Source organism: Sturnira hondurensis, unplaced genomic scaffold, assembly GCF_014824575.4.
Source record: "Sturnira hondurensis isolate 20B ecotype Veracruz unplaced genomic scaffold, ASM1482457v3 Scaffold0000167, whole genome shotgun sequence".
Classification (NCBI taxonomy): domain Eukaryota; kingdom Metazoa; phylum Chordata; class Mammalia; order Chiroptera; family Phyllostomidae; genus Sturnira; species Sturnira hondurensis.
In genome coordinates this window covers 10,936,018-10,956,695 of record NW_028072798.1, presented here as the reverse complement: position 1 = coordinate 10,956,695, position 20,678 = coordinate 10,936,018, and the positions used below count along the sequence as shown (strand labels likewise).

General features: G+C 56.1%; 1 protein-coding gene across 17 annotated transcripts in view; it reads right to left on the bottom strand.

Moving 5' to 3' along the window:
• The window catches only part of AFDN (afadin, adherens junction formation factor), a 108,946-nt gene that overhangs the window by 9,313 nt on the left and 78,955 nt on the right, over nucleotides 1-20,678 (bottom strand). For 9 of the 17 annotated variants that reach the window (XM_037062870.1, XM_037062948.1, XM_037063383.1 and 6 more), the window contains 7 exons: nucleotides 13,598-13,663; nucleotides 13,321-13,394; nucleotides 12,860-12,978; nucleotides 11,304-11,498; nucleotides 10,686-10,777; nucleotides 10,161-10,352; nucleotides 6,808-7,806 (listed from right to left, as the gene is read on the bottom strand). In XM_037062870.1, the coding sequence (XP_036918765.1) occupies nucleotides 6,808-7,806; nucleotides 10,161-10,352; nucleotides 10,686-10,777; nucleotides 11,304-11,498; nucleotides 12,860-12,978; nucleotides 13,321-13,394; nucleotides 13,598-13,663 (1,737 nt within the window). Of the gene's footprint in view, nucleotides 1-5,065; nucleotides 5,102-6,807; nucleotides 7,807-10,160; nucleotides 10,353-10,685; nucleotides 10,778-11,303; nucleotides 11,499-12,859; nucleotides 12,979-13,320; nucleotides 13,395-13,597; nucleotides 13,664-20,678 lie in introns of all 17 variants that reach the window. The other 8 variants (XM_037062515.1, XM_037062735.1, XM_037063247.1 and 5 more) reach the window with 1 other exon arrangement.

Here is a 20,678-nt window from a genome sequence, read left to right as displayed (position 1 = left end):
CTCTTCAGAAGTCTAAGCCAAATACCAAATATTCTCTTTGTGTTTCAGCTCCTTTGTCCCTGTCCTCCTGGTCCCAGTTCCCATGCACTCACTCCAGGCTGAAGCTCCCTTTTCTAAAAGAACCCTGAATTAAAAGCTCATCTGGCATGGGAGGCCACAGCAAGACTCTCCCTTTGCACCTCGATATAAGACAGCTGTGTCTGCGGTGACAGCAGCTCTCAACACCCTGCATCCTCCTCCATCTAAATCTGCCCGAGGCCCAGGCCAGAGCAGCGCCCACCACTCAGGATGCCCTACATCGAGGAGGGGACTCAACCTGCCGCACATGGACCAACAGCACCAGGACCCCTGCTCAGTCTCCAACCGCATCTGGGTCGTCACGTCGAGCCCCACAGGGTGCGCACTGGTGCCCACAGAACTCCTGGTTACTCCATCAACTGCTCCTCAGAACTGTGGGTTGTTTTAATAAAAACAAAACCCTAACAATGTGGCTCTCGCTCATTTCCATGGTGCAAAATGCTGTGTCTGGTAATAAATGAGCCGGGCCATGGGGCTTCCTCCCATCAGCACATAACAGTGAAGCGCTTTAGGGAAAATGAAAACCGGCTCTCTCGAAGACCACGCAGCCCCGCCCCCTTCAGTGTGGTCTAGGCGGGACCCCGGGAGGGCACCCGGGCGTCTGCAGCGGGGCCTGGGGGGCTGGGGGGGCCACAAGGAAGAGGTGAGTGCTGCAGCGGGGCGCAGGGCCAACAGGGGGCTTCCGGAGTCCTCGGCACCCATGAGGACTGGCACCCACACATCCTTCAGGAAACGGCAGTGGGTCACGTGAACACCCCACAGGACAGTGGGCGACCAGGACCCCAGAACTGCACTGATGCTCTGGCGCTTCTGCTCCCGGTGAAAGCACGAGCTGACGGCACAACGTGACACTCTCTGGACCCAACCAGAAACAGGTGGCGAGCAGGACAGCCAGCACACACTGGGACTGCCAGTCGGTTCTATGGCACTGAGACGTCAAAACTGAGACGTCAAAACAACTTCAGAGCTCACGACAACGGGCAGAGGGTGCTAATCCTGCAAGACTACACACAGGTGTTTCCCCCACGAGCCTCCCTCTGCCTCAGCCTGGCCGCTGGTGAGAAGAGCCCCCTATGCTTGGGTCCTCGTCACCGCTTGAAGGCCAAGGACCGCCCGTAGGGTGGAGGCCATATCTTCACAGTCCGTAACATGTTTAACACAGAGGGTGTGTTCCAAAACTCGGATTGGTCTTTCCTGAAAGATATGCTTCTTTACCAAAACACAAAACCAAACGACCAAAAAACCCCCAAAACCAGACCCATTAATGAGAGGAAAAAAAGCAGTCTAATCCCTGAATTTCCTTTACATAACAGCTCAGAAAGGAAAAGTTACATGCCATCTAAGCAGTCTTGCAGGAAGTTCTATTTGGGGGAACAGATATAATTCTTACAGAACGAGTCAACAGAATAAGCCAGACCAAAATTACTCTAAACCACGAACTAGGCTGGTATTTCAAAAGCCAGTATGTAAGTCTGACCCAAGATTCCGGTATACTAGCAATCCACGTTTCTAAAAAAGGTATTTTCAAGTTTAAAAAAAGGGTGTGGAGACTTCGGATCTGTGTGTTTGTAACTTGGGACCAAAAAACCACGCGAGCTGGTGTCTTTAACCAGCCACTCTCTCGCTGCCACCTGCACGGAGCACACCGTCCGAAGGACCCTTCCTGCTGCCCAAGGAGAGCACTCAACCCTGAAGGTCTAGGCCCAGCCTGAGGAAGCGGCAGCCACTGCCACTCTGCCTGAGACGTGGAGCAGCTGTGCAGAGGACGTGTCTCCTCGACGGGGACACAAAGTGCATGGGAGCATGCGCCTGGGGACAGCAGGGAGGCCTCCTGGGCAGACACCAGCCCCTCGTCCACGCCGTAAGGAAGTGGCCCTTCTGTCGGTAGCTGTCAGAGCTGGAGCGCAGCTGCAGAGAGAGGTCCTCTGGCAGCAATGACGAACCCAAGAAGCCTCATGCAGGGTGGGGGGCCGAGGGCCCGTGCCCACCGCGCACCTGCGCAGTGCTTTCAGGGGACTGGTTGATGTTCCACAGGTAACTCTGGGTCCCAACTCCCACACACGCTGGCTTTCGTGGGAACATCCTTCTCCTCCTAACTCCTTGGGTGCTGCTGGCCCTTCCTGAAGGGGATCGTGCCCACCCTGGGGCTCTGACATCCTGGCCCGGGCCAGTGCCTATTTCTGAGTCCTTCCATAGAACAGGCAGGGGAACAGCCTGCTGCTTCCACCCTCGCAGACGACTCTCAGGGACGTGCCCTACAGCCCCTCTGTGAGGCTTCTCTCCCTGAGCCCAAACTCCCTGGGCCAGGAGGCCCAGCTTCTCCAGTCCCACTCCAGGGGCAGACAGGAAGATGGCCTTGGAGGGGACGGCCCTGGGGTCTTCACAGAGGAACTGGGAAGAGCCTTGACAGCTCCAGAAACTCCCTGGGGCTATAGGAGCTGCTGGGCCATTGGGACCAGCTGGGACTGGCCAGGGGCAGATGGTTGGGTCCTGCAAGTTCCCGGTGGAGGATGGCTCCTCGCAGTGGAGTCCCCCGCAAGCAGGAGACTCTGTGTAGGAGAAAGAGCACCAAGCACAAACTCAGAAAGCTCTGGTGGGTCTCGACACCTTCAGGCTGGGTCAGGCTCAGAAGCCCCAGTAGCCCCTTTGTTCCACCCCTGTCACTGTTAAAAGAAAGAGGAGAGTAGCCTGTGCAATTTTTTTGTGACCTAAAGCCACACGCTCTGTCATGAGGGAGAAGGGCTGGGTCCCCATCAGGTGTGAGCCAGGTGAGGCTATAGTGACAGCCCCCTGACCCACACCTCGGGTGGGACCTGGGGGCTGTGGACAGAAAACAGCACCTTGGAGGGCCTGGGAAGACTCAGAGCGTTTCTCCGAGGGACTGAGAAGCCACCACAGGGCCCTAAGGGCCCTGCATTCTGATGTGTTTGTCAGTCTCCATGTGGCCGCCCCACTGAGAACAGCCTGTAAGGGGACAGAGGCTGAGGCAAGGGGTTCCGGAAGGGCTCTCCGGCAGTCACTCAGGCGGGAGATGCTGTGGCTCAGGCCAGGCTGGGGAGAAAGGGGGTCCAACTCGGGAAAACTAAACAGCAGTTTCCCGACAGAGAGAAACTCACGGCTGTGGTCAATGGGTGTTCAAAGGGAGCACCCCTCTGGGTGAGGGGGAGGCTGTGAGGGGGAGGCTGTGAGGGGGGGGCTGTGAGGGGGAGGCTGACGGTAGAGCCGATGCGGCAAAGAGAGCAGGACTTCCTCCTGAGCAAGAGGAAATGGGAGAGGTCTGTGTGGCCAGGTGGGAGAGAGGCTCACCCTGGACATGTACGTGGTGGGGCGGGGCGCTGGTGTCAGCATAAGCCTCAGACTGGAGGCAGCGGAGGGCACAGGCAGAGGGCTGAACCCGGAGGAGGAGGAGGAGGAAAAGGAGGAAGAGGAGGAGGAGGCAGAGGAGGCGGAGGAGGAAGAGCTGCCGGGGCGCCCTCCGACCCCTCTGACACTCACCCCGAGAAGCAGCTGCCCCCTTGATCCCACTCACCACAAAAACCTGGCAGCAACCAAGGCCTTAGAGAACCACCACCGGGACAGTAACGTTCATGTGTGCTGGGGAACTAGGCTAAAAATGCTCAAGAACAGGGTGGGCAACATCAATATTAACTGTTATTTTTCAAAGAAAAGGAAACTCGGCCACTTCTTTGAAACAGAAAGCTTCGTGTAGCCCTTATCCTTAAATGTCATCACCGATATCCACTGTACCCGAGGTGGCATTGGGCAGGGCCTCCCTGGGCCCACGGTGGGCCCTCGAGCATCTGTGAGCCGACGCGGTGGCCCTGGGCGCAGCACCCCTGGGCGCAGCACCCCTGCACAGGCACCTTCACACGCAGGGGTGAGGGCGGGAAGCACACCCGTCTCTCACGTCTGTCTTGTCACAGAGGGGAGGCTCAGGGGACAGGCCTTCCTGCTGCCTAGGAGGGGAGGGCACAGGACAGGCTCCTCTGGAGGGGTCATCGTCCCCCTGCCATTTCGACTCTGACAGAAGGGAGCCGGTCACTTGATGAAAGGCCACTCACACCAGACCTGAGTTGAGGCATTTTTTTAAGCATCGTCTGATGCTGGCCTCATTTAAAAGCCGACTAACAAATGCACGTTTCGGTCAGAATGTGAGGGGAAGCCCAGCACTGGAGCCTGACTTGTTTGGAAAGGCTGCTTGAGAAACGATGTGTCCCGACAGCTAAGCCTCGAGACTGTCACCTGAGAGACGCATGACCGACCACACAGGTGTCAGCATGAAAGGGCCGCTGGGTTAAAAACTGAAGTTTTGTTCAACACCTGAGATGTTCTTCCACGAACACACTCGGGCAAGAACCAAGGCTGGACTGTGCCGTCGGGCAGACGGCACAGACGGACACCCGGTGGCCGACCGAAGGTCTGCAGCACCGGCCCTGAGCACACTGCACGCACAACCGAGGGTGACCACAAGTGCTCGGAGCGGGCGTGACACTGGTGTGGCTGACAAACTGAAATGCAGGTGGCGTCGTCGGGGGACAGAGGACGAGCTCCTGGAACTCTCTCGCACTCCAGCCGCCCTCAGTCACATCCTAGACAGTTCCAGCTGAATGGCAAACAATGTCAAGAGCAGCTCCATTGAGTGTCTAATGGCTGAGTATCTAGAATCTATTGCTAATGGAACAAGAATGAAATGGATTATCAGTCTCTGCAAAATTGCATTTGCTCATGTATTTATGACCACCGAGAATATACACAATCGGCTCACAACGGACACCGAGAAGAGTGCAAACCGCGGACAGGAACACGTGACGTTACAGGAGAGCAGGGAACACTAGGCGTGGAAACAGAGGCATGCTCTAAGCCACGGACCCGGGCGCCCACCTGTGAGGGGCCGCGGGGGCTGCAGCTACTGAGACACAAACCACCACTGAAGAGAGGGGAAACCGAGACAGGAAAACGTACCAAAGGGAAAGAAACAAGGACATACCAAATCTAGAACAGAGATTGCTGGCAGAGCGGTCTGCTGCAGGCGACAGAGGGGAAAAAAGAAAGAGGGAGTGTGAACGGTTAGCTCCGACCCGGGCTCCACCGCCAGCCGTCTGCTGCTCTCCTGCCGCTGCCTCTGAAGGGCCCGGTGGGGGCGGGGGCGGTGCAGCCTCTCGTCTGCCACTCAAAGTCAACACCGAGCTTCGGGACTAAGACACACGGAAACTAAACCAGGCAGGGTTTCCCTCAGCTCTCTGACTTGGAGATGAAGAGACAAATTTCAATACATATTCAATGGTAAATACACAGACGCTTTTACCTAAATTATCATAAAAAACTTTCCAAACATCATAGTTCATGCTGAGAGGCTTAAAATGGCCGGACCTTCAATAAACACCCAGTCCTCACCAACGTGAGTGCCTGCAGGACCATGGCAGTGCGGTGCTCCCGTCACTGCTACTGGGATGCAGCTGTGACAGCGAACGCCACACAGCTACGCATTCACTGTTAACACGGGGCTATGTTCAGGGCTGCCACTGCAGGAACGGCAAAGCCGTGCTATCCTTCTGTTGTGGGTGAGAGGCACGGACCACAGACACACTCAGCATTTTAACAGCCTGCCTGCAGCGCGCCTGCTAGTGCCAGTGACAGCCAAGGGCAAGTGCACGGCTACCAATTCACAACCACGGAGGCCAGAGCTGATGCCAGAGCTGATGCAGCTCCAATCAAGCAGCAGCACTGGCAGGTGGGGTCGTTCTGAAGGGCGTTCACGCTGGCGAGGGGGAAAACGCTAAGGAAACAGGGAGCTAACGTTTCGGCCCTCACTTTAGAAACTGCAGTGCTGACAAGGGGGGCCCCACCTGGACTCGGGGCACAGCTGTACACGCGAGAAGCACATGCACACAACAGGGAGCATGCGTGCGTGTGCGTGCGTCAGCGAGATGCCGCCTGCCCGCTCTATGTCCTTCTGCACCGCCCCGTGGCTCAGTGTTCAGGGGCAGAGAGCATCAGACAAAAGCTGGAACAGAAACAAAACCCGAAAGACAGAAAGACATGTTCCTGCTGTCTTCTCAGAATCCTGCATTCTGCTAAAAAAACAAAAATCCAAACCACTAAGTGGTCAATAGCACCCTCTTCAAATCAATACTGATAAACGCCTCTCTGTGGACAGTTCTCCACGGGCTCACGAAAACCTTAAATTTGGCAGTGTGATAATCCATTGCACTAACCTAATATGAACTTTACTTTTCTTTATTTGACACAAAAGAACCAGAAGTTACTCGTACAATTGGGTAAGTGAAGAGAGTCCTCTGTTCTCAGTGTCATGCGACCACCTCGGAAACAGTGGGCGTGCTCCCTACTGCCTGGTGCCACCCGCCCAGAGCAGGGCTGGGCGGGGACCATGCTCAGTGTGGCTGGCACTCGGCCCGTTCCCAAACTGGTTGCACAGCTGGGCGGGAAGACTGAGTCTTCATGGCCCACAAGGCCCAAGATCTGACTAGCTGCCTGTTCAATGAAAAAGTGTGCCAACCACCGACCAAGACTATCACCTCCTGAACGGACGTGTTGCAGACGAACAAATGCGAGCTTGCTGCCTGAGACGGCCCAGTCCCATTCAGACTGGGCATGTCCGGGCAAAGCTCTGCCTCAACACGGGCTCCTCCTAGGGCCCCAGCTCACAATCCTCCCCAGACACCCCGCCCCCAGTGCGGAGCAGTGCGAGCACGCCCCGCCGCCCTTTACCCTAGCTCTGCGCTCTGCCTCCAGCCGCTGCATGAGCAGCACGGCGTCCACATCGTCGTCCTCCTCCTCCTCATCATCCTCGTCCTTCTGCTTGGACTCCTGCAGCCGCTTCTGGAACTGCCACTCGAGCATGAGCTTGCGTAGGCGGTCACTGTCCTCGGCGGTGCGCGCGGGCTTTCCCTGCAGCTCCCGGATCTCCCTGCTCAGCATGTCCACAAGGTGCAGCTGCTGCTGCTTCTCCAGCTTCTCCCTGGCGTCCCGTTTCCAGGGGTCCGGGGACAGACTGTCGCCAGAGGAGAGCTCCTCCTTGCTGATGGTGATGTACTGCAGGTCTCTGCGCTCGATCGTGCGGGGCTGCTGCTGGGGCTGCAGCTCGCGGATGACCGTGTCCGGGGCCCTCTGCAGCGTGGCCGGCTTCTCCGGCTTCGTGGGCTGCACAGTCACAGGAGAAAAGGGAGCAGGGTTCAGCGACTGCGTGCGCATCTGGCCCAGCTTCCTCTCCTGCTCCCGGCGCTTCCTCTCCCGCTCCTCCTCCAGCCGGGCCTTCTCCTTCTCGTACCAGCGCTGGTGCTCTTCCCTCTTCTTGCGCTCCGCGGCGGCCACCTGTGCAGACTGGGGGCCTGCCTGGCTGGCAGGGGGCGGTGGGAGAGGCAACTCCATGGGGATTCCGTCAAAATCGCTGGCATAGTGCACAGGAGGTGGAGGAGGAGGTGGGGGCAGGTCCGTGCGATTAGGCTGGGGGACTGCTGCTGGCGTAGGCTGCCCGGTGGCCGGTGTCTTCCAGCGCCCAGGGCCGCTTTTGGTCAGAGTGGACGCAGGCGTGCCTGCCTTGGACGCATGGTCCAGGTGCTCTTGGCTGGAGGCGCTGGAGCCCATGGAGGAACTCTGATGGATCCACATGTCGCTGTCGGACTTGCGGTCCAGTGCAGCCTCTACTCGATGGTGCTCCAGGTGGTAAACTTTATCCTCCCGAAGTTCCTCCTGGGAACGGGTAGCACGCTGGAAAGAGACAAAGGAGAGTGTCATGTTCCAGCCACTCATCAGAAGAAATTACTGGAAATCCATAAACATCTCTCATCCCCGGGAGAAGAGTCCTTAGAAGAGAGGGTGTGCAGAGCAGGGGCTGAGCCGGCCCCGGGTGCCTTCTGGCGGCTTCTTGAGCTGGTGGAAGGAGTGAACGGCGTGCACTCTCAAGGCATCACTGGGGAAAACTGAAACGTGCGCAGACCCCACCACTTCAGCGTGGTGCCTGCCTGCACAGTGGACCCCACACACCACCCACCTCAGGGCCACTCACGGTCCCGAACAGCAGCAAAAATTACTTCTCTGTAATAATATTCTAATTCTTCCAAAGAGTAATCATCAAACCTCAACCACGCCATTGTCCATGGCTTTCGGAACATCACCGCTGCCTATACCTGGCTGCCTGCCCGCCCCAACAGCCACGTGCACAGTGCAGGGAGCCACACGCACTGGGCCACCTTGGCCCCCTCTCAGGAGGGTCTACAGTGGTGCACACTGGCTGAACACCATTTCATGTGTGCATGAGACACAGACATGAATACACCTTTCTCAAAGGGCTAGTGTGATGTCTGAAAAACAGCACATCTAAGATAAAAGTGATTCTCTGTGATGTCTGAGGCAAACACTTTCCCCTGCCCCGTTAAGGAGTGAAAACTGAAGATGCAAACCTGACAATAAACGGTTTTCCTTTCCTTAAAAAACAAACAATAGGATACAAACTATTTCTTGAAAAAGCAGAAAGATAAAGAATCCCTGGAAAAAACAAGCCTCAGGAACGGTGAAGCATGGACAGCCAGCACTCGGCTGCTGCTTCACTGTGTCTGCACAGACTCTGCTCGGGGCCCACCTCCGACATCGCCCACGCTCTCCCCACAGCTGCGCTTGGTGACTCCTAGCCATGGTGCTGCTCCCGTTAAGACCCCCTTTAGCCCCTGAGGCATATTCCTGGCCCCTCCCTGCAGAGTCCACCATAACTCTGTCATTTCAATACCTGCCCCCACCCCGTCCCTGTCCTCTCGGGATCATCTGCCCATGTTGTGTCGCAGAAGTGAACGGCAGATGTCACCTGCACATGTGGGGCTCAACCCTGCACTGCCCGGACAGCAGGTGAGACTGGGCAGCCCACTTCCGGGGCCCAGCAGACCCCCTAGGGGCCCAGCGGTATGCTGGAGGAAACGGGGCCCACAGCCACTTCGCTGCGAAGGGGAGACTGGAGGAGGCCTCTGCTCACAGCCGTATCCTGCGGCTGCCAGGGCTGGGGGTGGGGGCCATCAGGCCGGCAAGGATGGGGACAGGACGGACCCAAGCAGGAGACGAGGGCCAGTCCTTTGGACAAGCAAGGTCTGCGCCCTGAGTCCCTTCCACCCTCAGAAAACGGGGCTCTCTCCCCTCCTTCCTCCCACGGCCCCCAGTGAAGAACCCCCACCCCCGGCCCCGGGGCCATGTTGTCCTTTTAGGCTCAACCGCAACCCCATCTGGACCCCCCAGCACTGCTGCCCACCCTGACCCGAGACTGGCAGACTCGGACCCCTTCCCCGGGGTGGGTGCTTGCTGTGCAGCGCGGACCGGACACAGAGATCCCTCCCCGGCACAACACCCAGTCACTTTCTGAAAAGGAAAACGCGCCCTCACTTAACTACCACCACTGACCCCCCTTCTCCACTAACTGAGACAGAACTGAAATCCTCAGCCTGTCACACGGCGCCCTTCCATGTCTTTCCAGCTGCCTTTGCAGCCTGGAATGCCGCCGCCCCGCCCCCACCCTGGGGCTACCACCCTCCGCACTGGCTGCTGCTCTGCGGGGCTCTAGCCCTAGGCCTTCTCCCAGGCCCTGAAGTGCTTCTAGGTTTAGGCAGCTGCAATGTCGTCTGGGAGCACAGGGTCTAGTCACACCTGAATGGAGAGACAGCTCTGTCGCCCTATGGCCTGGCTCTCTACACTGTGTTACCATGCACATCTCATACCTCGGCCACGCCAGCAGCGTCACAGGCAGGGACCCGAGGCCCCCGGTGTTCCCAGGGCTTGGGGAGCTCGGGGTGGAAACGGAGCCCCACCGACTCCTCTGCTCTCGTTTCTCCCTCCCAGAGGCAGTGGCCCACTGGCCCTAGCAACTGTAAACAAGGCTCACTCACCATCACTAACCTCTCCTCATTCACACAATGAGACAACAAGGCGTCCTTCCCCACATTCAGCATCCTAGCCTATCTGTCTCCCTCTTCTCAGTTAACCACAAAACCGGCAAAGAAACCAACGCTGTCAGCAGGGCTGGTGGGGAGAAAATGGCTTTGCCCTGCTGGGGGTGGAGTGTGTGTGGAACCCCCCCTTCTAACCTGCATGGCGGCGCTGGGATGGCTGCTGTCCACATGCACCTGAGGCTCTTCCTCGTAGGCGGGCCACTGGCTGTGAGCAGGGGGCGGGGCTGCCCGGTCCTGGGACTTGGAAGCAGGGAAGGTGAAGTACTCCCGCGTGTAGGTCTGCGTGGGGATGGGGTAGGCCTCGGGCCGTGGGGGCGGCGTCTGCTCCTGGGAACCACGAGAAAGGCCAGTGAGCAAGCACTGCAGTCTGTGCAGAGGGCTAATGTGACTTCCAGTGACCTTTTTCACAAAGTAGTGTATGTCTATTTGAAAACCATGTTAGAAACTACAAGTGTTTTGATCCTACACAATGCAAATAATGAAAAACTTTATTTTGCCCAGACTTGTTCATCTACAGCTCTTTTACATATCCTACTAAAAAGAAAAGCGTCAAGGCCCCTAGCTAGCGCCAGGGCTAGCCTGTGGCTGCACTCGGGCTTGGCCAGGTGCTCTGAGGAGAAGCTGAGGACTCAGACAGGAGAGCGGGTGCAGGGCTCAGACCTCCGTGCAGAGGTTTCCTGTGGAGACGGATGTTATCTTCGCAGCTGCTCCAGGGGCGTACGAGCTCCTCCCTCCAGGACTCGGAGGCTGATCTGGTGGGGAGAGTCAGGGGCAGAAATGTCACATGCCGTAGGGAGACGCTACCTAACAAGGGGTCCAGAGGGCAGTCACCACGTGCTGCCCATCTTCGCTCCACCTGCAAAGCAGCTGGTTGGGAGAGGGGCACAAGGCCTGGGAGGGACTGGGCTCCCACGCCCCCCAGATCCTCAACAGTCATGGCCGGAGCACGAGGCCCACCCACAGACAGGGGCTGCAGGCTGTATCCAGCTCGGGACAGACCCGTGTGGGCTGCTCCCTGGCACTCCTGCCGATCACCGGTCGCCCGGCCAGTGGCACTGTCTGTGCACCTGCCCAGAGCAGGGACCGAATCAGTAGGTTTCCTACTCAGCTCCTACTTCCCGTTACAGAACATCTGCCCTGATGGCCTCAGGAAAACAGGCCAGTGAGCCCGCACTTGTACGCAGCGGTTTTGTGTTCCCCATGAGCCCACCGGAGTGCCCTTGCTCCTCTGGCTGGGGGCTGGGGGCAGGAGGGGAGGGCCGTGGGGGGCTCTCTTACTCGCCACATTGGGGCTGGACCGGTGGTCGGCTCTGTTCTTCAGCAGTCTGTCGTCACTGGCTAACTTCTTGGGTTCACTGTACTCTGCCCAAGGCAGCTGAGGGCTCTCGGGGGACCCATTGGGAGCGGAGTTGTGATAGAGTTCAAAGCCTTCGCTCTTCGGCCGGGGCTTGCCTGAGCCCCGGCGATCCGACACTGAAATCACAACGTGTGCGAGAGGGCACCGTATGTTCAAGGTTTTTTCTGAGAAAGATAAATCTACAAATATCTAAAACTCCATACCTGAACTTGCTTTTAGTGGGAAATAAGATGATTTTTACATAAGAATGGAAAGGTTTTCAAGTAAAGCAACACTAAACAGGCATTAATGGAAAAAGGTACTCTTTCAGAGCTTATTTTCTCAAACTGACCTGTTTTAAGCAACGAAAGTAACAAAAGTTACAAAACCTGTTTTAAAATAACTTTTCAGAAACCACTCCCTCATTTTTAAGTACATGAACTTCTGAATCGTTCCGGGTGCTCATGGCCACAGGTGACATCTGACAGGGCCATTCCAACTGTTTTTCAGTTCTCTCAGCTTCCCGCTCAGTAACCCTGACTTACTACTGACTTCCAAGTTTTCTCTCTCTTCTTGACCCTGTCTAGTTCGCCTCTGAAATGGCAGGAAAGGCAGGACCCACATAAGCAGTGTGTCAGGTGTCACGTTAGAAAAGGAGGAAGAACAGGCTGGGCCAAGGTGCCCCGGACTCGGCCTCGTTTCGGCTCAGGGAGCGGAAGGCCGGGTTCTCAGACCCTGGGCCATCTGGACTCCGGGTCCGGGCCTGAAGCCCCCAAACAAGACCTTCAGGGGGAGAGCCCCACCCAGGCCAGACTCGGTGGTCGGGCCCAGTGAGCAGGTGGACTATGAAGACTGAGATGGAAAGTATGCAATGATTTAAAATATGATGTGAGTTGCCATCATTTTTCCTGTGGTTTATAAAGTAATTTCTTCAAAAACTCCTAAGTTTATATGGGTTTTTATTCTGAGATTTTTGATGTAGCTACAAAACCACAGTTCTCACCAACAAACTGCTTTACTCAAATAACTGACACTTTATTGAAATGGTGAGCTCTCCTAGCAAGACAATCAGGTCCCAGCTCAGCGCCCGCAGGACTGAAGTAACTACACATATGCACGAATGGTCCTTCGGTGCAGAGCTGACCTGCTTTTTAAAGACTGCGTCCTGTGTTTGCTGGGAACACGGAAAACCCATTCCCACACTCAGCACTGGCGGGGTGTCCCCCTGCGCCTCTGAGGGGCCAGGCAATCTAATGAGTCACCACCGTGGCTCCCAGGGCCACACCACACCCTGGCTCCAGCAAGCCACACCCCCAACCTCCTGATCTTCACAAACGGGGGCACTGAACAGGGCAGCCCCACCTCCCCAGGGTGCTCGCTGACAGTGAGGCAGGGCCCGGCCGTGCGATGCCAGGCTGGGAGAGGTGGTCGGTGAGCCGAGGCTGGCAGTGCTTGGTGGACAAGACACCCCCATTCTTCCCACGCGGGCCTCACTTACGTCTCTGCATCATTGGGGACGGCTGATTGAGCAGGGTGGCAAGACCGTGATAGATGGCTCCTTGCTTTGCTACTTCCAATGTCACCACAGAACTGGTCCTTGTCATGAGCTCCGCTGCCCTAGGAAGAGAGGGTCACAAAGGTAAGAGAAAGGAAACATGCCACCTGCTCTGTCCCCATAGGAGCCTGGGCCCTGAGTGGCCCGGCTGCCGCTAAGACCCACCACCCACTGCCCTCGCCTCCGAAGAGCCCCACACCCGCCCGAGGCCACAGGAGGGGGGTGGCGGCAGTGCTCACTGACACTGTGAAGGGGCCTTTCCCGCCTGACAAGTGACAGGGCACATGCACTGAGTTTCACACTCACACAGGGAAGACTGGGGCATAACTCCTTAAATTCTTGTCGTCTCCCAATCCCAAACTGTACTGTTAACATTCAGCTTAAAGCAGGCAGACAAATGGTACCTTTCCTGAGAGAGTCCCACCAGACTCCGCCCGTCCACGCTGAGCAGCTGGTCCCCGGCTGCCAGCCGTCCGTCCTGCGCACACACCAAGGCACAGCATGACCGAGGTGGGCGGCGAGGGGAGGGGGAGGAAGAAAAACCAGGTCAGGACACTTCCTGTCTGCCTGTCTTCAAAGGACAGTGCACAGGGTTTGGTAACTAGAAACATGGTGGAGCATCTGCTACCACGTGTCAGATACGACACGCAGAGAAGCCACGTCTTTCGTGAGGGTACTGACCACGTCCGCAGCGCCTCCTCTCACCACAGACTTGACGTAGATCCCGAGCTTGTCCTGACCGGCACCCTGCGTGGAACAAGGGAGAGGCCGCACTGAAGACTCAGCGAGGAGTCCTGGGGGGGGGGGGGGGGGGGGGCGCGCGCAGCAGGGAGGGCACGCGCGCACAGACGGCTGTGACACAGGTTCTGGCTCCTGTGCTCACGGGGTCAGAACCGCAAAAACACCATCAGCAGGATCAACACTCTCTTCAGTGAGCACAAAGGGACTAACAAGAAATGTGTTTGTTTGCCTTCCAAATTAAGAAAAATCACTGCTGAAAAATCAGTTAATTACCGACAAGTCTTGAACAGACCAGAAACTACAGGTGACGTAGACTGCCCATGCACACAGCCTCAATGGTGAGTGAACAAAACCACTCTCAGGACACAGATACCACTCATCACCGTCACACAAAAGCAATTAACCACAGCACTTTCACACTCCGGTATCTTCCTAGACCCCCTCACACCCTTAAGAATTTAAATCACAAAAAAATGTATTGTGGCCAACAAGAGAGACTTCAGCGAGAGAAGGTTACGCGGCAAACACTCTGCATGACTCCACTCAGGGGCAGGTGCTGGGACCGTGAACGAACCCCGAGGCCCCAGGCCACGGCGCACGCACAGGAACCCCCCCCCACATCCAGTCACAGAGCAGCGTGAGGAACTTCCGGGAGACCAAGGTCAGACATAGACACCACCGTTTCCGAGAATGGCCGATGTTCTGCTTGGACGGCACAGCCAGGAACCACAATCAAACTCTGGACTATTTACTGGGGCCCAGAGGAAACGGGTCACGCGCGAGAGCTCGCAGGGACCTGCACTGCCGACTCCCTGCGGCGGCGGCGGCGTGTTTCCTAGCCACACCCTCTCCAGCGGCGGAACAGCGACACCTCATGAAAGCAACAGCAGAAGGTGGTGACCTCCACAAACGACCCGCTGGAACAACCACCCGCAGTGCTCCCACTACTCAGTTTCCCCCTGAAAAGTCCTCCTTCCTGTTAGGAAGCACTGCGGGTTTGGAGAGGAGTCTGACCAGCGAGCTATCGCCGTGCAGGCTGCCCCCCGGTCTCCCCTCTGGGAACACCCAGGGCCCAGCACGCCACGGTTCCGTGAGCCTAGAAACGCCTGTCACACGCGCGCGCCTCCCAGGCCGCACGTCCCAATACAACGTGACAGCCAAGGGCAAACAAGGGTCCTCGCCTGGGTTCCTTTGCCATAAAATTAAAAGACAAAAAACTCATTTGGAGAGTTGACAAACCTTGCATTTTTGGTAACTTGCAATTTCGCAATACAAAACACGCAGGAGGCACTTAGTAAATGGCAACTTTCTGACTTTATCATCCCTTAGCAAAGAGCAACAAACGTGCTGCCCACCTGACCTCCACCCGCCCGTGCCCCGTTCCCTGAAGTGTGGGGACTGGGCCCCATCAAAGGGAATCCCTTCGAGACACCCCCACCGCCCGCCGGTGCCCGATTGCTGAAGTGGGAACTCCCGCATACGGACTACACTACGTGATGAAAAACCACAGCCTACACTTCACGCAATGTATGGCTGACCACTCTGTGCAACAACTCGGCTGTGGCACGGGCAGTCCCTCGCCCCACGACCGCTCACTGACCGCACGCCCTGTCTGCAGCTGGTCACACACCCACGCGCGAAGACCAGGTGCCCCTGGCCGCAGGGGTCTTGTGAGTCCAAGAGGCCTCTCTCCACAGCTGCCAAGCACTGAGAAGCCCTCTTTTTCTGCCCACGTGACATGACACGTACTCACAGCTGGTACCTACAGGCCAGAGTGTTAAAACAGGCTCTTAAACCACCCTTCCTTCTTGTTCCCCAACATAAAAGCAAGGCCTGCTGAACTTCAGAACACCACAGCTCCCCCACCCGTAGGTTCGCTTTCCGAGTTTCAGTTCCCTGTGTTAAGCAGATCTGAGTACTACATGGAAAATTCCAAAAACAAACAACACAGAAGTTTGAATGGGTGCCATTCTGAGCAGCGTGTTCGTGAGTCCTCCTGCTGTCCTGCTCCGCCCCACCTGGGCCGTGACTCACCCCTCTGTCCTGCTTCTCCAAGGTGTATGCAGCTGGTCCATCCGACATTGTACAGCTGCGCTGTTATCACGCCCGCTTGAGAGAGACCAGGTTCACATAACTTTTATACTGTATGTTGTTCCGTTTTATTACCGCTGTTTACCTCTCCTGTGCCTACCTTATAAATTCAGCCTTATCACGGGTGTGTACGTCTAGCAACGACACAACACCCAGAGTCTGGTACTACCCTCGGTTTCAGGCATCCACTGGGGGTCGGGGAATGCTTGCTCGGTGGACATACGGGGGTGACGGTCCTGGTTTTCAGTGTGAATGGGCACTCACCTGTATCTGCACACAGAATTACTCTTTGGTAATGCAATACTTCCTTGTGATTCAGACAATAAAACAATAAAGCAGGTCCTCCTCCTCTCCCCAGCTCTATCAAAGATCACTACTGATAAAGACAAAAACCTCATTTACCTGGACAAACTGTAACAACAGAACTCTTCTAAGAAATCACAAAACAGAACGCTGTAAGAACACGAAAGAAACAGCCCTTCCTTCTCCCTGGCGCCCGAAGCCCCACGCACCCGCCGCCGTCGCCCACCAGTGCCGCCTTCTGCTGTGGCCCCTGCTCCGGGAGAGGCCCGTCCTCCCCACCCAGCCCCCCGCGGCTTCCCCGGGCACTACTGTACGTTCTGATCGCTTCTTTTAAATCAGCGATCTCACACCCAAGGGGAACTACTAGGCTCTGTTATTTCCTAACCACTCCACACTTTACACAACTTAATACATAAGCTTAAATTCAGCAAACTCCCTATTTGAATAGCATTTAGTCCTAAAACACTTTAAAACAGGTAATTGATTATACTACACGTAACATGAAAATTAATAAGACTAAGTGAAATATTCAGGTGAAACTGGCCATGTAACAGAGACACCGACAGCATTGTTACCACCACGCCTTCAAACAGACAGAAGTCAACAGTATAAATGTCAGAAAACTTCTGGCACAATGTAGACCGTGTCCTCATGCTGGTCACCTGAGGTCCCACCTGCCTTGAGAGATGCCCCTACCACCCTCGGCCTGTGACTGTGTGGCAGCCCCCTGCAGGAGGGGCCGCACTCCCGGGACCCAAGTCCAGGACCCACAACACACGGCCGTGAGCCAGAACAGGCCTCATGGCCCCCAGGCTGCCCCGTTCCCCGGTTCCCTTCACACACAACCTCTTTCTGATGCGCTGCACCTGCCCAAACCCTGCATCATCCGAGTCCCAGGCTCACCCGCCACTACCTTCCCGACGTCAGACGAGATTTCCTTTGCTCCCACCGAACGGTCGCTTTGTCCTGTGTTCCAGCTACTTGGGAGAAGGCGCCTCCCCAACTCCCTTCCAGAGCAGCTTCCTTATAAGGCTACTAGAATGCGGTCAATTCCTTGTTTTGAAAACAATCCCTTATTACGAGGAAGTCCGAGCTGCAAGGAACACATGAGTAAGGTAGGAAGCAGCTGCCACATCCATTATGCGAGTTGGTAAGTAACAGTGAAACACTGTACAGCTGCCGGTTTACAGAGTGAGAAGCCCCGAGCACCTGGGATTCTGGCACCAGATGCGCTCTCTCTAGAGTGACACACACCTGTGATGGTCTGGCGGCGCGTGACGGGAAAGGCCCAGCACTGAAGAAGTCACAGGCGTTATTTTTCTACCTGAGGGGAACTTACCTACCTCCCCAGTTAGGGCCCATTCTCTGAATTCCAAGTCAGTCCCTCTGTAAGCAGTGTATCTACTCATCACAAAAGGAGGGCCAAGGAAACGGAGACCTCGATGCAGAAGACGCACGACTACGTCACAGGTCACCGACGAAGCATCGCGAAACCCACTTGTAAAAAACACTCGTGGCAGCGGCTGCGGCGGCTGCGGCGGCTGCGGCGGCAGACTGGTGCAAAGTGCAGGATCGGAACCTAGCACGTCCTGAGAGGCATCCGGACCGCGGCTGGCAGTGAAGCGTGCCACCGCAGTCTCAGGCAGCACCCCCGCCCCAGCCAGTCCCACTCCCCCCTCGGGCCGCGCCGCTCCGTTTCCGTAGGCAGGCGTGCTGCCTCCCACGACTGCCTTCCTTCCCACAAGCACTCGCCCTTTCTGCAGCCCAGGGGCCTCTGCGGGAATGAATGCCCCGCCCCTCCCCCAATCGCTTGAACCCCAGCTGTACTTTAGGCACAGCGCAGAGTTCTGAACCGGCACCAGCACCTGTAAATATGCCTGCCGCACAAGAGAAACCGCAGCTCCCCTGGTGACCATGTCAGGAAAACAGCAGCACAGCGCTTGGAGGTGGAAGCACACTAAGGCGAGCCGGACTGCCCTTGTGTGTGTCGCAAAGCACCGTGGGTCACTGTTTCCAACCCGGACCCCACAAACCCAACCAACACAGGGGCGATCCGAGCTGTCAATCTGGCCACGGCAGCCTTGGCCTGGAACGTTCACAGCCCACGAGCTCTGCCTCACCTCTGCTGACTGCCGCCTAGCCTGGGCACAGGCAGGCTCTCGCCAGGCGCACAGCAGACCCTCCCCTGCCAGCCACTGGGGCTCCTTGGCACCACGCAGCTCTCGTGCTCCCTGCGCCTGCCCTGCTCCATCTGGACACCAATCAGAACCAGAGACGGTAAAAATGATGTATGAAACAAAGTGAATTTGTTTCAGAAATAGTGAGCCACTTATGTCTTATTTTCAACAATGACGCACACAAATCAATCTAACTGAATTTAAAGTGATTTGTTAAAATAATTCCACCAGTTCCTATTATTTACATGCACACGCAATTCAAACCCATTTCACGGCAACCCCCCCTTCCCTAATTCAGAGGAACGTGGGCGGAGGCGACCCCTCACTGCTGCTCTCCAACACGTCTCGCCTGCCACTCAAGGAGCACACATGTGAGCGAGCGTGCGCCAGCCGAAGCCGACAGGAGATGTGGATGCCGCTTCGAGGACGCTGGCACCCAGCAGTCTGAGAGGCTGCAGACCATGCCGCCAGGCGGGGCGGCCGCGGGCCCCGAGTCCCGAGTGAAGTGTGTGTCCGCAGGAAACGGGCCCGGGTTTCAAAGACAGAGTGTGGAAGAGAGAGTCTGAACTACCCGGTTCATGCACATCGCCTCTGCTCTGAAACCACACCATCCTGGACACAGTGCACCAAACAAGGCCTTACTAAACCTCACAAGGCAGCTGCTAGAAAGCGTCCCACTCGTCCTGGATGGCACCGCTCCAGAATGACAGGCTCGTCACACCGGTGTCACGGCCACCACAGGCACTGGCAATGAACTCATGACAGCAGATAATCAGGTAAAAACAAGACCTCACTGTAATACAGTGTATGTCGTCATGATACATCCTGATCTCCAAACCCAGGAAGAGGAACACAACATAAAAAACACATGTTAAAGCTAAATACTTTAGCCCTGGCTGGCGTAGCTCAGTGGATTGAGCGCGGGCCTGCGAACCAGACAATCGCGGTTCGATTCCCAGTCAGGGCACATGCCTGGGTTGCAGGCTGGTTCCTTGCAGGCTAACTACCAGCAGGGGACGCACAAAAGGCAACCATACATTGATGTTTCTCTCCCTCTCTCCTTCCCCTCTAAAGATAAATAAATAAATAAAATCTTAAAAAAAAAAAAAAAGCTAAATACTTTAAAGAATTTTTTGCCTAAAGGTATCTATGCTAGGGTTGGAAAAACTTACTGTATATGTAAGTGTATTCACTATTTGTAAAATTAAAAAAATAAGCATAACCATTCAAAATTACCCATTCCTCACTTTACAAATCAAAACCTTTTCAGAAAGGTCATGTTGAAAGAAACTGCACATTCCAGAGGCACCAAGAGTTCTAAGTCCTAAGCTACAACTCTGCTCTTGACCTCGACTGGTGTGACTCCCCAGGCAGCCTGGCACCACGCTGCTGGCCATCACCATTTCAGACCACAGACCACTAGGGAGCAAGGACCAGCCACATTAGCCAGGTGATGCAAAGAACGCAACAACCTAGGTCTCTGTCCTTAAAAAAAGCAACTGAAATGAGGTAACGAAGGTCACTGCATGTGTGATCTTAGTATCAACACCGTGCCCGTTGCAGCTGCTTCTCTTTCCTTTAAAAGGGAAGGGAGGGGCGTGAGAAGGGACGGGGGGGGGGGGGGGGGGGGGAAAGGGAGAATGGGTAGGGGGAGGGAGGGTGAAGCAAAAAAGGCAGGAAGGAGCAAGCACACACAAGTAATAAAAAAGGGTCCCCAAACCCAAGGGCAAGAGAGGCTGTGCTCCAGACGGCTCCCGGCGACAGGAAGGACTGAATGCACCTCTCAGTCTGCCCGAGGGTCTGGGGTTTCTCATTCGCCCAAGGTGCCTTTTGGGAAGACTTCAAAGTGCGGGCCCCATCAGTTCCAGCACAGCGCACAGCACAGCGGGGCTCAATGGGAAGAGCACAGGCCCCCAGCATTCCCTGGGCAAACTCCAAGTGAGCGTAGGAGTGCAAGCCAACCAACAGCACAAAAACATCACCAAAACGCAATCCAGAAAAACCAAGAGCAGTAAGAAAAAGACTCCAGCGAGAACAGCATGAGCTCACCCCGTAGTTGCCGGGCACAGAGACCCAGTCCCAACTGCGACCAGAGGCTCCAGAGCAGCAAGGGGGCTGGGTGACCCCAAATACCCGAAGCTTCCCCAGGCACACTCAGCAGGAAGCTCCGCCCATGCCCCTTTCTCAGGCTCTGGGACAGCACTGTCAGTCACCTGGCTCTGATTCACTGACTGTTTACAGTTTGGAGTGGAGTTTAAAAACATCATAAAGCACTCTCTTTTTCATAGGAATGACTTTAACTCTGAAATCACCACTTTTAAAACTCATTCTCAATACACACTATGCTCAGCACCATGAAGGTATGTGGGAGGTGTGCCCGACAGATGCATCGCGGGGTGCAAGTTGAAGCTTGACTTCCCTGAGTGGGGTTCCAGGCCCAGCTCTGTTCA